The sequence below is a fragment of the Chrysochloris asiatica genome, unplaced genomic scaffold (genome assembly GCF_000296735.1).
Source record: "Chrysochloris asiatica unplaced genomic scaffold, ChrAsi1.0 scaffold00036, whole genome shotgun sequence".
Taxonomy (NCBI): domain Eukaryota; kingdom Metazoa; phylum Chordata; class Mammalia; order Afrosoricida; family Chrysochloridae; genus Chrysochloris; species Chrysochloris asiatica.
Genome location: NW_006408554.1, coordinates 11,809,214 through 11,822,681, shown reverse-complemented (window position 1 = coordinate 11,822,681; position 13,468 = coordinate 11,809,214). Strand labels below are relative to the sequence as shown.

General features: G+C 35.9%; 1 protein-coding gene across 1 annotated transcript in view; it reads left to right on the top strand.

Moving 5' to 3' along the window:
• The window catches only part of CSPP1 (centrosome and spindle pole associated protein 1), a 135,244-nt gene that overhangs the window by 39,734 nt on the left and 82,042 nt on the right, over positions 1-13,468 (top strand). Inside the window, exons 5-9 of the mRNA XM_006860038.1 lie at positions 1,231-1,311; positions 3,207-3,305; positions 4,198-4,637; positions 10,833-10,931; positions 12,586-12,668. Of these exons, the coding sequence (XP_006860100.1) occupies positions 1,231-1,311; positions 3,207-3,305; positions 4,198-4,637; positions 10,833-10,931; positions 12,586-12,668 (802 nt within the window). The remainder of the gene's footprint in view (positions 1-1,230; positions 1,312-3,206; positions 3,306-4,197; positions 4,638-10,832; positions 10,932-12,585; positions 12,669-13,468) is intronic.

The window sequence follows — 13,468 nt, the reverse complement described above, 5'->3', positions numbered from 1 at the left end:
CAGCCCGATTCGTAACCACTACGCTACCAGAGTTTTGATAAATAGAAGAAGAAAATTTGTGTCCAAGAGATTAAGTAACTTATCAAAACTCGAAAGTGCTGGGGTAGGAGTAGAGTTTCCTTTTAAACTCCTAGTCTAATGCCATGTCTAATAGACTGCAGTCCCTATACTATCTAAAGAGTAAAAGTTGGAGAGAGGTATAAAGAAGCCAAATAAAAAATTTAGATCTTTTGGTATTTGAGTAGATATCTGCTCATGTACTTGCAAAAAAAAAAAAAAAATTAAAAAAAAAAAAAAAATAGGGGAAAAATTGTAGCATACATAAGGGCATTTGTGAGGAATTTTAAATATTTGTTTTAAGAATAAAAGAACAGTATAAGAGCACTGAGAATGACATGGAAATACGCACTTAGGAGAGAAACATAAGTTAGGAAGTAGTCTCTTTCCCCAAATCCCATATATTTGATCCTTTTTAATCAATAGATATTTTTGTATTGCTAGTGAAAATTAAGGCCTGATTCTTCATCAGGGAGTTGCTAATTGCAAGAAAATTGCTTTTTTCCAGGACTTCGAACCAACTAGAACTGGGTCAGTAATGGCCAAATTGGAAGAGGTCTGCAGTTTTATAATTTGGGTGAAGCAGTTCGATAACTGGAATGGGAAAAAAGATGGAAGTCCTGAAATGGGAGACTAAGAAGAGGCATAGCGAGAGCCTTTTCAGGAGCGAATGTGGGAGATTGGATTTTGTGGATTGTGGAGAGGGGACACGCATCCAAAGTAGCACAAAATGTGGCACAGTCTGCCATCATCTTTAAGCAGGGCACTATTATTCCTGACTCTGCTGGTTAAGTGATTTGGTTGCTATGCAAATTGCCCTTGTTTTCTAAGGAGATTACGTTTGTAATAGGGTGCAAACCTGTACTTTTTCCCATTCTGGCTAGTGTTCTGGTGTACCCACATTTTGCACATTCAGGTACATTCTGTTTTTTCTTTGTTGACCATGACTGAACTGGGAAGAACTGGTTTGAAGCCAAGCCTCCTTTTTTTTTTTCCGAATCACTTTTGGTTTGATCTCTTATGAATTTTTAGTTTCTATCTTCATCTCCATCCTATTCTTTTGCTTTGTACAATGTAATAGTTTAGAATATATAATTAATGTAAACAGACACATTTATGAAACACATTATGAAAGCAATTAGATAATACCTTGTTTTTAATGTGTATATACAGAAAGATTTTCTATCTCTGGATGAAACTGATCCATCTACTCTGGGAGTTTCTCTTCCTATTGATGAGAGGTTATCAGCCAAGGTAGGTGGATAGGAGTAGTTTTTGTGGGTAACAATTTTCTGAGACATCGTAATTATAATAGAACATATTCCCAATTGAATACTTCATTTCTTCACACTTGAATATATTTCTTTTTTAAAAATCTGGGGTCTCTACTTTTGCTGTTTAAAAAAGGAATTGACATTGTATTTGTAATCATGTAATATGATAAATGCATTTAATATGTTCATTCTTTGGCTGTATTCTGCTTTACTTAATTGAATATTCACAATTTTTTTCAGCATTGGTTTCTGACCTATGAAGTTTATGCTGTGATTTATCAGTGAGACGAATGGAAGTGAGAGTAGACTGAGTTTTTATGTGGGGTGAGAATTGAGTGTTTTCATTGACCCATAGTACATGTCCATACCCTTTAGAGGTTGCAGTAAAGCACTCATTCTACACCTCTTGTAGAGATCCAATTCCCAAGGTAGATCAGAGATCATGAGATAGTATGTAAGACAAAATGGACAGTTAATAAGTTTCAAAAGACAAAATATATATTTTTAGATTGTATTGTTTCAATAATGTTGGAGCCATTAGGGTCTAAGAACATTTCCTAATTTAATAGACTTTTGTTTCAGCAGAACTTTTCCATTTTAGTGTAAGAAAATTTTATCTTTCCATGTTTAAAATGTAAAGAGGATCTATCATCTTTTAGCATTGAGAAGGAAAGGGTTAGCAGCAAGTCTGTATTCTATTCTATCCTTTTTAAGAGTAGGGTGGGATATTGAGAAGGCTGGAAGGTAATAGAGTCCATGTTGTTATTGTTGAGTGCCATTGAGTCGGTTCCGACTCAAAGAGACCCTGTGAGTTTGAACCGCCAACCTTGAATAGAGTCCATACTTCCTGTAAGGAGGCTAATGACAGGTCTCCTGTCAAATGCATTAAGGGTATTAACTAGTAGCAGACATCCATAGATAGGAATCTGTTTGCAGCTTTTATGTTGTTTGTCTAGAATTATTATGGTAGACCAATCAAGAATCCATGGATTTATGGGGTATACCCACTACCATCCAGTTGATTCCGACTCATACAGTAACCCTATAGGACAGAGCTTAACTGCTCCAAATAGTCTATGCGACTGTAAATCTTTCTGGGAGCAGACAGCCTTTTCTTTCTCCTGCAGGGTGACTGCTGGGTTTGAGCCGCCAGCCTTGAAGTTAGCAGCCCAAAACATTACCCAGTGCATCACCAGGGCTCCTTGTATGTGGGACATGGCTTCTTGGAAAATACCATCTAAGCTATGTAACTCTGAAGTATTTATGGAGCTGCAGAACAACCAAATCAGATCCTTCTTTTAGAGACATCATTTGTTCATCCGGAACAAAGTGTATGGTGGTGGTGGTTATGTGCCGTGGAGTCAGTTCTAGGGTTTCAGAAGCTGTAAATCTTTGTGGGAGCAGAAAGCCTCATCTTTTTCCCACGGAACAGCAGGTAGTTTCAAAATGCTGAACTTGTGATTCACAGCCTGATTCGGTACCACTATGCTACCAGAGCTCCTTGGAACAAAGTGTATAGTAATGTATATTTTAAGGGGGCCCTGCTGTGGTGCTGTAGGATAAGCACTGGACTGGTAACTGTAAGGTCATTGGTTCAAGTCTACCAGTTGCTCCTTGGAAACCCTTTTACAGAGTTGTAACACTTACCAACAATGTGTCAAGAAAGGACCTGGGTGCCTGCATTGGTCGTCTTAGACATCTATCTGCTATTCACGTACGTTATAATTACTTCTGTCTGTGAAATGGTTTGTAAAGCTTGCTACTTAACTGGGTAAGCGGTCTCATTTGTGTGAGTCAGATGCAGCATTCTGTTTGTTTATCAGGTTCTTTTTCTGTTAGTTGAAGATAACATTGCCTTTTGATTTCTGTTTTAAGGAAAGATTGAAACTTGAACGTAATAAAGAATACAATCAGTTTCTCAGGGATAAGGAAGAATCCAATGAAAAATTCAGACAGGTAGAAAAGAGTACTGAGGTAGGTTTGTATTTAGGTAAAAACCTTAATGCCACAAACTTAACAATGTGTACTTCACTTACAATGGTTTTGTTTTTTGTTTTTGTTTTTTTTTTTTAATATTTTAGGTATTTCTTTAGTTTTTTATATAAATTTTAAAAATTAAGCCAAATTAAAATTTTAAAAGGACATAAAATTTTGGAAACTCTTCCTTTTCATGTTGAAGAACTTACTGTACTTTATAACTTTATTGTTGTTGTTGTTTTTAAGTGCTGTCTAGTCTGTTCCAACCCATAGCAATCCTGTATAGGGTTTCAAAGGAGCCACTGGTGAGCTTGAACCACTAACCTTACAGTTCAAACCAATATTGCATTCCAATGTATTAGCCTGCAGCACCACACCATTGTTGGAGAGCTTTAATTTTAGAGATTGGCTTTATTAAGTGATTTTAATTGATAATTTCTAGCTTTATTTTCTACTCCATCTTAAGGGTGATTAACGTTACTAGGAGCAAAACATTTACTATGGTCTTTGTCTTTTTGTTGATAAAAGAATATAATTTGAAATATTTTGAAGCAATATGCAACTACCAAAATACACTTAATATTTCTTGAGATAAGGTTTTGCATTTAGTTTATTCTGTCTTTTTATAGCTACTTACCCATATTACTATTTTCTTGTCTGTTTGATATTAAATTTTATTGAAGAATGAAATTTTATTTCTTAAATGAAATTTAATTTCTTTAGTAAATGAAATTTACAAAAGATATAACTTTTCTTAAGGATAATTAAGTACCAGAGTAGAGATGATAGATAACTGCACCCTCAAATAATGTATAGTTTATCTCTGAAAAAGAATAGTATCTCATTGAGATCTGTCCCCCCCCCACTTTTTCCTTTTTAAATGGAACAGCCTAAGAGTGAAAGAAATACAAAATGTATCTGTCAAGTTAAGCCTGATATACCTTCACAAATACAAACATCCTGCAAAAATTCAGAAGGTCCTAGGAGAGATGTCTTAACTCCTTCAGAGGCATATGAAGAGCTTCTAAACCAAAGGCGGCTGGAGGAGGACCGGTATCGACAACTCTATGATGAAATTGAATTAAGGAATAGAAGAATTATTAAAAAAACTAATGACGAAGTGGGCAGTTCCAATAGAAAACATCAGAGATTTGCCAACAAGTCTGAGATTCCAGATAGACGATTGCACAAGTTTAATGAAGATCATGTTTTTGATAGACCGTATTACAGACCAGACCATGATCCCGAAGTAAGTGAAGAAATGGACGAGAGGTTTAGATATGAAAGTGATTTTGATAGAAGACCATTGAGAGTATATACAAATGACAGGTATTTTCTTCATTTTTATTTCCTTATTTGTATAATGTTGTTACTGTTATTTTTTGTAATTATATTAGGGAGAAATAGCTCTATTTAATTTGCCATGCTTGATTACTTCCTTAGATGCAGTTTTAAGATAGACCATAATTTTTATGTGCCACTCAGGGGAAGGGAAAAAAACCCATGCAACTCACACACGATGGTAATCTAAAAAGGGTCCCCTTACAAAACTGGGATACTGAAAAACTATACTTTTTGTGTGAAAGTATGTGAGAAACAAACTTCCCTTTCTAGAAAGGAAGCTTTAATGTCTCCACCTTCGTGCTCAGTTGAGTCAGTTAAAAAAACACACAAAAACCTTCCGTGAGAATTTGGAACAAAAGCCAGTACTGATTCAGGTTCACAGTCTGAGTTCATGCTGTGAAGTGTTCAAAGAAAGATATCCTCCCTTGAGGTGAGAATTCAGAGTTGTCACAAATTTATAGTATCCCTGGCACAAGTCAAGTAAACTCTTTAAACTCAGATCAAATAGCACCCCAATTTTAGGATATTGGGTAAAAAGAGACATATTGGAGTAGGTAAAAATCGGTTGCTTCTTTTAATGTTTGCATGTCTTAAAAACCTTTGTGAAATATGTTGGTTAATTTTGAAGCTATTTACTGAAAATCGTATTTAACTGAGATGATTTAAGTTTTTTGGATGAGATTTGTAAATGCTTTTCAGCCTATCTGGATGATTGTTTTTATACTATTTGTGATTTCTTAGCTGCTGCAATTGGGTCTTTTTAAGTCCTATTTGTCTCCATACTTAAAGCTTGCAATATTTTTAACCTAACTTAATTTAATGCTAAAAATAGGGCCCCATTTAAGCCATTGATTTGTTAACGTGAAAGGTTTAAATATAAATTTTGAGCAGTCTGTTGGTTGGTTATGTGCTGTAGAGTCGGTTCTGATTCATAGCGACCTTGTACAGGGTTTCCAAGGCTGTAAATCTTTACAGGAGCAGAAAGCCTCATCTTTTCTCCTGTGAAACAGCTGGTAGTTTCAAAATGCTGACCTTGAGGTTAGCAGCCTGACTCGTAGCCACTACGATACCAGAGCTCCTTATAGGAGCAGTTTATTTTTCATTTATTGGTCCAAAGAGATTGATTGTTTAGTATTTTAGAAAAATTTCTGAGGAGTAATTCTGCACATTCACCATACTAGTCATTAATAACAAATGCACTTTTACGACTCTTTATCTTCTCTTTCGGCTGCAGCAGTTCAGTCCTGCTCAGCACCCAACCTTTCAAATAAGTTTAGGTAATGTAACTAAAGGATTCAAATTTTGGAATGCCAATTCTAGTTACTGTGATCTAAATCTTATTGTACTCAGAAAAGACTTCAAATCCTAAAATGTGCTGTATTTGAAAATATATTTTAACCATGTGCGGTGGTAGTCAAAGACTGCCTAAGTTAAAAGAGCTCTTATTTGGGGAAACCAGAGGTTATGTTGAACTCTTAGTAAGACACAACTTTTTGTATTCAACTTCTTTGTACACAACTTTTGCTTCATTACAGTGTCTGTTTAGCTTTTAGGTTAGGAGTTTTAAGAGACATAGAGTGTTTGTTATTTTTAAAAATATATTTTAATCTATTATTTTTATAATTATACATTCTGATCATTTTGTACATAAACTAGGAGATGAATTTCTTCCTCATTATTTGAGAATTATTTTTTTTCATATCCCACAGTAAGTGAAGCAAATTCTTGCTATATAATCTCTCCAAGTAAGGAGCTCTGGTAGCGTAGTGGTTATGAATCGGGCTGTGAACCGCAAGGTCAGCAGTTTGAAACTACCAGCTGCTCTGCGGGAGAATGATGAGGCTTTCTGCTCCCGTAAAGATTTACAGCCTCAGAAACCCTGTGCAGGGTCATTATGGGTCGGAACCGACTCGACGGCACTTAACGACAACAACAACAATCTCTCCAAGTAGTATTTTTAAAAATAAATAGGATGAATAAGAATAAATTTTGTTCGACAATGAAAAGTTTTTAGAATGTTTTAGTATGTTACTCCCTTTTTGTTGATGCATATGTTCTTACCTCATTTCACATATGTTTCTGTGGCAATTAAGGTTAACATTGGATTCCGAAATCTCATAGATTCCTTATTTCTAACAAAGAAACAAAATGTTTCCTATAGATCGTTGGCAAGTCAGTTTCATGAGCAGTATAGTTGGTGGGTAAAATGTGACTCTAGTTGTTAGTGAAATGTGCATCTGCATTTGATCTCTTACTGCATGTGTTTCCTGCTTCTGATAACATGGTAAATTTACCAGAAGTTCAGGACTAAGATTAACTAACTGATTAATTTTCCTTTCCTTTTCTACATTTCCCTGCACTCCATTTTTTTATTCTTTAAAATTCAGCACCTGATAATTCTTGTTTTGGTTTATAGTAGTTCTTGATTTTTATATAAATCTCAGTTCCTCTCGTATTACCCTGTAAACCTGTTATATACCATAATTTATTTATTAGTAAAATATTTTTCCCACTTTAAAGGTGGGAAAACTGAAGCCCAGAACTGATGCGTGATTTCACCTTCCTAAGCTCATTATCCTGAATCCCTGGCAGTGTTCTTTAATAGATAACAAGGTGGTTAGCACTGTGTTTGCCATTTGTATTTTCTGTGTGTCTTTATTTATATTTACATAGCTACTGTCTTGGAGTAAAATTTATAGTGTTTTAGGAGTTTTGTAAAGTTGAATGTAATAGTATGTCTTACAAGATTTTGAAATTTATAGACTCTTTTTGAATATAGTTGCCCTGGTGTTTATTATTTATTAACTTGAGTTGTAGAAGTTAATATATTATCTTACTGTGTTTTACTTTTAACTGATGTTAATCAGTAACAGACATTTTTAGCATCAAAAGTCCTGCCTTTTAGTTTGTATGTGATTATTTCCCTTCTACTTAACTTTATATATTTGCTAGCTTAAAATTTTAAGGGTCATTTAATAAATTCTGAAATAACACTCCATCTGAAATTAGCATTTGTGCTAGCCTCATAGAGCTAGTGTTTATTTTAAACATAGGCTACTCTGCTAAAAATGCTGCAGGGGTCATAAGCAGTAAATGAGGAGAAATGGCTTATTAGAATATAAATCATTTAGTTTGTTATTCCTTTTGGTGCTATAGGATAAGTACTGGGCTACTAACTACAAAGTTGGTGGTTTTACCCCACTGTACGGGGTCACTATGAGTTGGAACAGACTTGACAGCACTTAACAACATCAGTAATTAATCAATTTCCATGTATCTTTGAAAGAGTCCTTTTAATATTAACCATTTTCTTAATGTTTAAATGGAGTTGATAATAGAAAAACATCATCATTGAATTAAGGTACATCATTGAATTAAGGTAAACTAGTAAAAAATGGGGGAAAAACTGAAAACTGGTAGAAAATGGTTACCAGTAGTTAAGACCGCAGTGCTTTCTTTGACATCTAAAATGAGGGTACCTTTAATATCGGAAGTCATTTACAATTGAAAAGTTCTTGATAGAAGAAGGGAATATAACTATTATCATTATCAATTTGATAGTTTCTTTTAAGTAAGGATAAATTTAGCTCTTTCTCCCAGTGAGCCTATATTAACAGAAGACTAATGTCCTGGTGGAGCCCTGGTGCCGTGCTGTATGTAGGACAAGCATTGGACCTAAAGGTTGAACAGCAAGGCTGGAGGTTCAAACTTGCCAACCACTCTTTGGAAACCCTATAGAGGGTTGCTATGAGTCGGAATTGGCTTCATGGCACTTAATACCAACAACAGATGCTCTAGTGTGGGGAGTGCAGTTGCTTTGTGCGATAAGCACTAGATTGGGAACCACAAGGTCTGCAGTTCGAGCCCACCAGCGTCTCACAGGAGAAAGACGAGACTTTCTGCTCCCACAAATATATACAACTTCAGAAACTCTATACAGGGTTGTCATGAGACAGAACAGGCTCAGCAACATTTAACAACAATAATGTCCTGATTTGACGCTGTAGGATAAGCACTGGACAGCTAACCACAAGGTTGGTGGTTCAAACCCACCAGCCACTCCTCAGAAACCCTATACAGGATCGCTGTGAGTTGGAACCCACACAAAATCACTTAACAGCAACAGCAGCAACGTCCTGGTGTGGCGCTGTAAGTTAAGTACTGGACTGCTACCCGCAAGGTCAGTGGTTCAAACCCACCAGTCGCTCCTTGGAAACTATTACAGGGTTACTTTGAGTCAGAATGGACTCCATGGCACTTGATAACAGCAACAACAATGTATGGTAAGGAGCTCTGATGGCACAGTGGGCTAAGCATTGGATTGCTAACCTTAAGGTCAGTGGTTTGAACCTTTGAGCTGCTCTACAGGAGAGCGATGAAGCTGCCTGTTCCCATAAAGATTTACAGCCTCAGAAACCCTAAGGAGCAGTTCTGTAGGGTCGATATGAGTTGGAATCCACTAGATGTAGTGGATTGTTTATATAGCTACCACTGCCAAGCTTAACAAAATTCCTGACTCCAGAAGCAAAGCAGTTGTTCAGCACAAACTACATTGTGTACACAGATAGCTGAGTTGTGGTGAACAAGTCTTATAATGATGGTGGGAAAGCCCTCTTCTCTTCCCGAACCCCAAATTGAAGTTCTCAGCAGGCCTTTGTAAGGATAGGTAGTCTCAGAGCTGCTATGTTAACTTTTGGTGCATGTACATATTTACATAGATCTAGCATCTCTAGATCTGGTTGCCAGGCATTGTTAGTGGTAAACCTGAATATTTACCTGTTCCTTAAGTGGTGAAAATAGAGATTGACACTAAACTAATATTCAAGAGAAATTTGAATGCTTAGGTTTTAGTGTAAAACCAGCTGCATTTTTAGAAATGGAAATTCTTTTTTTGAAAGGGCTTATGGAGAGAGTTGTATAGTTTAGTTACAGATGAAAGAAGGAAGCCATTTATGTGTCACTCCAAGCCTTAAACTAAGGTTAAAATTCTGTACAGACGTTTTCCTCCACAGATGGTCTTGACACAGTGGCTTGTGTAGTGGAGACACGCAAGAGCATTTCACCTGCTGCTCATGTGGAGAGCAAGATGATTCTTACCTTTGAAAATTTGCAATTTTTCTTAATCTAATGAAATTCACCTGAAATATTGAATAATTCTTTTAACAACCATATTTCTTTTTTGTAGCCCTTGAGAAAGATGTTATGAAGTTTGTGAAGTTGACAGCTGAGTAATGCTGTGATTTAGGAAATGGTGATTTTCATGGACACTGATAGGTTTAAAACATTCGTTGATTTCTCTTATTTGAGAAATTAAGCTAAAGAAATCAATGTTTGCCAAATGGAAAAAAATTAAAAAAATCCTGACTAGTTAAATGAAAAACCTTTTTTTTTTTTTTTTTTTTATAATTTTTTGTCTGCACCAGGTAGTCAGAAAAAGGAAGACATTATTGTTTTCTAAAAAAGATTTAAAGGGAAAATTTAAATATTTGAATCTTGGTTGTCATTGATTAAAATGAATTGATCATTTTCTACCCTTGCTGAAATCACCATATTTGTTTATAGTGGTTTTCATTAATTTTTTTGCTCATGTTTATTTTCTTTCATGTGATCCACAGTGTTACAGGTGTTGTCGTTTGCTACATTTGGTTTAATTTAATGGTAAGATTGCTGCTATATATCTCAGTTTAAAAGGCATGCATATGTAGTGAAATAACTCATAGGATCTATGAATTTGTATTTCAAACAGTGATCTCACTTGGAATTTGACTGTAATCTCTGTGAGGGTAGGCACCGTGTTTGCTGCACTTAATGCTGGACAGCCAGTGCCTGGAGTAGGACTGGTGTGCACAGTAGGTGTTCCATAAATACCCCATAAATTCATATGAAAGTCTTTGTATATGCATGGGTTTGAAAAGATACATTTCTAAAATTTATAATGAAAATGTTGTAAGAAGCTCCTTGTTTTAAAGACTTCAATCTTAATTTTTATTCTTTCATTAAGTAGCCGAGCATTTTTGAATGAAACTCCATTTGAATCAATTCTAAAATGTTTCACAATAAAAGTTCATTATGATACTTTGTTCTTGATATGTCCAACAATGCCAAATATAAAAACATGAAAGAGACAAAAGAAGGCCTACTGTGTATCTAGTATGCTTTATAAGCTAATGTGTTTTTAAGGCTACATGGGAACAGACGAGGGAATGTGCCTTCTATGGAGTATGATGGTGATTTCACAGAACGATCAAACATACGAATTTCATCTGCTGGAAATAACAGGTATAGTATGTAACAGAGGTTTTGCCTTTCACTTTTTATACTCTGGATCCTGCCTAAAATGTCATACTCAAAAAGTGGAATGACATAATATATTAGCAGCTTTCCTTTATTAGTGAGAAAGGCAGAAAAAAGCAGGAGGTATGGTGATGGTGTCCCGTGGAGTCAGCTCCGACTCATAGCGACCCTGTATAGGGTTTCTCAGGCTATAAATCTTTATGGGAGCAGAAAGCCTCCTCTTTCTCCCGCAGAACGGCTGATTGTTTCAGATTGCTGACCTTGAGATTAACAGCCTGACTCGTAACCACTGTACTACCAGAGCTCCTTAGCAGGAGGTATTGTGATGGTTGTTGTTGGTGTGCTGGGGAGTCGGTTCCGACTCATAGCAACCCTGTATAGGGTTTCCGAGGCAGTAAATCTTTACGGGAGCAGAAAGCCTCCTGTTTCTCCTGGTAGTTTCGAATTGCTTACCTTGAGGCTAGTAACCAGACTTGTAACCACTACGCGACCAGAGCTCCTTTGTTGTTGTTAAGTGCCATCAAGTCAACTCCAACCCATAGTGACCCTGTGTAGGGTTTCCAAGGAGCCGCTGGTAAGCTTGAACTGTCGACCTTGCAGTTCAAACGACTTTGTAGTCGGACTCAGTAACCCACAGCACCACACCAGAGCTCCTTTAGCAAGGGGTATACTAAATGAGTATTTATAGTACTTTACCACATTCATTTGATGGTAGCAAGTTCTAGTTAACACACATAATAATAGGATGTTCTGAATAAGTCCTTATCATTGTAAGTATATAAAATTGAACTAGTAAAAGGAGAAATAAGCCTACATTTAATGGATTAAAAAATTTTTTTGTAGTTCTGGGTCTATACAGATTTTTTGACAAAATAAATAGAAAATATTTCTACCTTGTGAATTTTCCTTTCAAAATTTTGATTTTGGTTTTTGGCTTATTGAAGAGCTAACCTTTTGCTTACTGCATGGAAATAATGCTCCTGTTCCTTTCTGCCATGTGAGAAAAGATACTCGTATTCTGTAGTGTAATATTTTTTTACTTAATAGTTTTTAGTTTTTTTGATGACTTTACTATGTCACACAGTGGATTAGTGGTTTTGAATCTCCAGCAGATAATTAAAGATAATATTGTCACATGTCAGGAAATACGCCAGCTTTCTTTGAAGAACAGTAGTATGTAAGTAGCGGCTGAGATAAGACAATTTGCTTTTAGCTTAATTAATTGAGTTTTCTTTAAAGGAGACTTTGCAAGAGTCTTTTAGAGATGGAGTGTTTTCCAAGCATGTACAAAGGAACTGCGTTTCTCTTATCTTGTATGATTTACTGATGTGTACTTAAACATTAATTTTCCTTGCTTGGGCAACTGTTACTATGGCAAAGGATTTTATTTGAGAACCTGTGGAGAGCCAGTGAAGCAGACTGAAGAAAAAGCCTATAATACTATAGACTCTGAGTGCATTGCACCCCCACTAACTACAAAACTTAAAATGCCAGGATTTTACCTCAAGTTTAACAGTATTCAGCAGTTTATAGTGTCCATTGTACACTGGAAGGCCAGTAACTCATATCTACATTTTACTGTAAATTTTTGCTTCCTGAAAAGTTATTTGGGTCCTAATTCTTTTTTGTCTTTTTTTAGTGCTCGAGACAATGTTATTAATGAACGATCCAAATCTGCTAATGCTCACGATATCTGTAGCCCGTTTGCAGGGATGGTCTTTGGTATGTAGAAAACCTCCAATTGATTTGATTTTTATAGAGTTTTGTAAAAGGTCTTTAGTGAGGACTCAGTGTTGTAGTTATTAATTCTACGTTTACTACTACTAGAAGACATTCATTGAGTGCTCACTTTATGCTAGGTACTATGCTAAGCATTTAACATGCGTTATAGTTCCATGTGGAGTCCTAGTGTGGCACTGCAGGTTAATGTGCTGGACTGTAAGGTATGTTTGAATCTCAAGCTTTCCAGCTGCTCCTTGGAAACCCTTTACAGGATCACTTTGAGCTGGAACCGACTCTATGACACTGAACAACAACAGAGTTACATGTATAACTTTAAAGTGAAATAACTTATTAATGAACTTTCTGTAAATAGAAAGTGAAATATTAGTTTTAGTGATAAACTTTTGAAATGCTGTTTTATCAACACTCTGTTCTGTGAGTGTTTCCTATATTGTTTTATATGTGATAGTTTTTCTGGTTCATGCTTCACTAGCTAGACCATAACTCCATTACATTTCAGGTAACTTGCTTTGCACTAAATCTCTTTATTTTCCTTCTCACCGGCTAGAGGTGAAAGTCAGGTTGTCCCATATCTCCTTGGGTTGAGTTTTTTTTTTGTTTTTCTTTAAAGTTTTTATTGTGAATTATGTGGGTTTACATGGGAGAATGTTAGTTTTACATTCATCCTATCGTATTTTGTTTCATTGAAATGATCACAATCCTCTCCATGCATCATCAAACAACCAAAGAGTATACCTCACAGGCCTGCCCCTCCCCCTGGCCCCTCTCCCTCCTGAGTC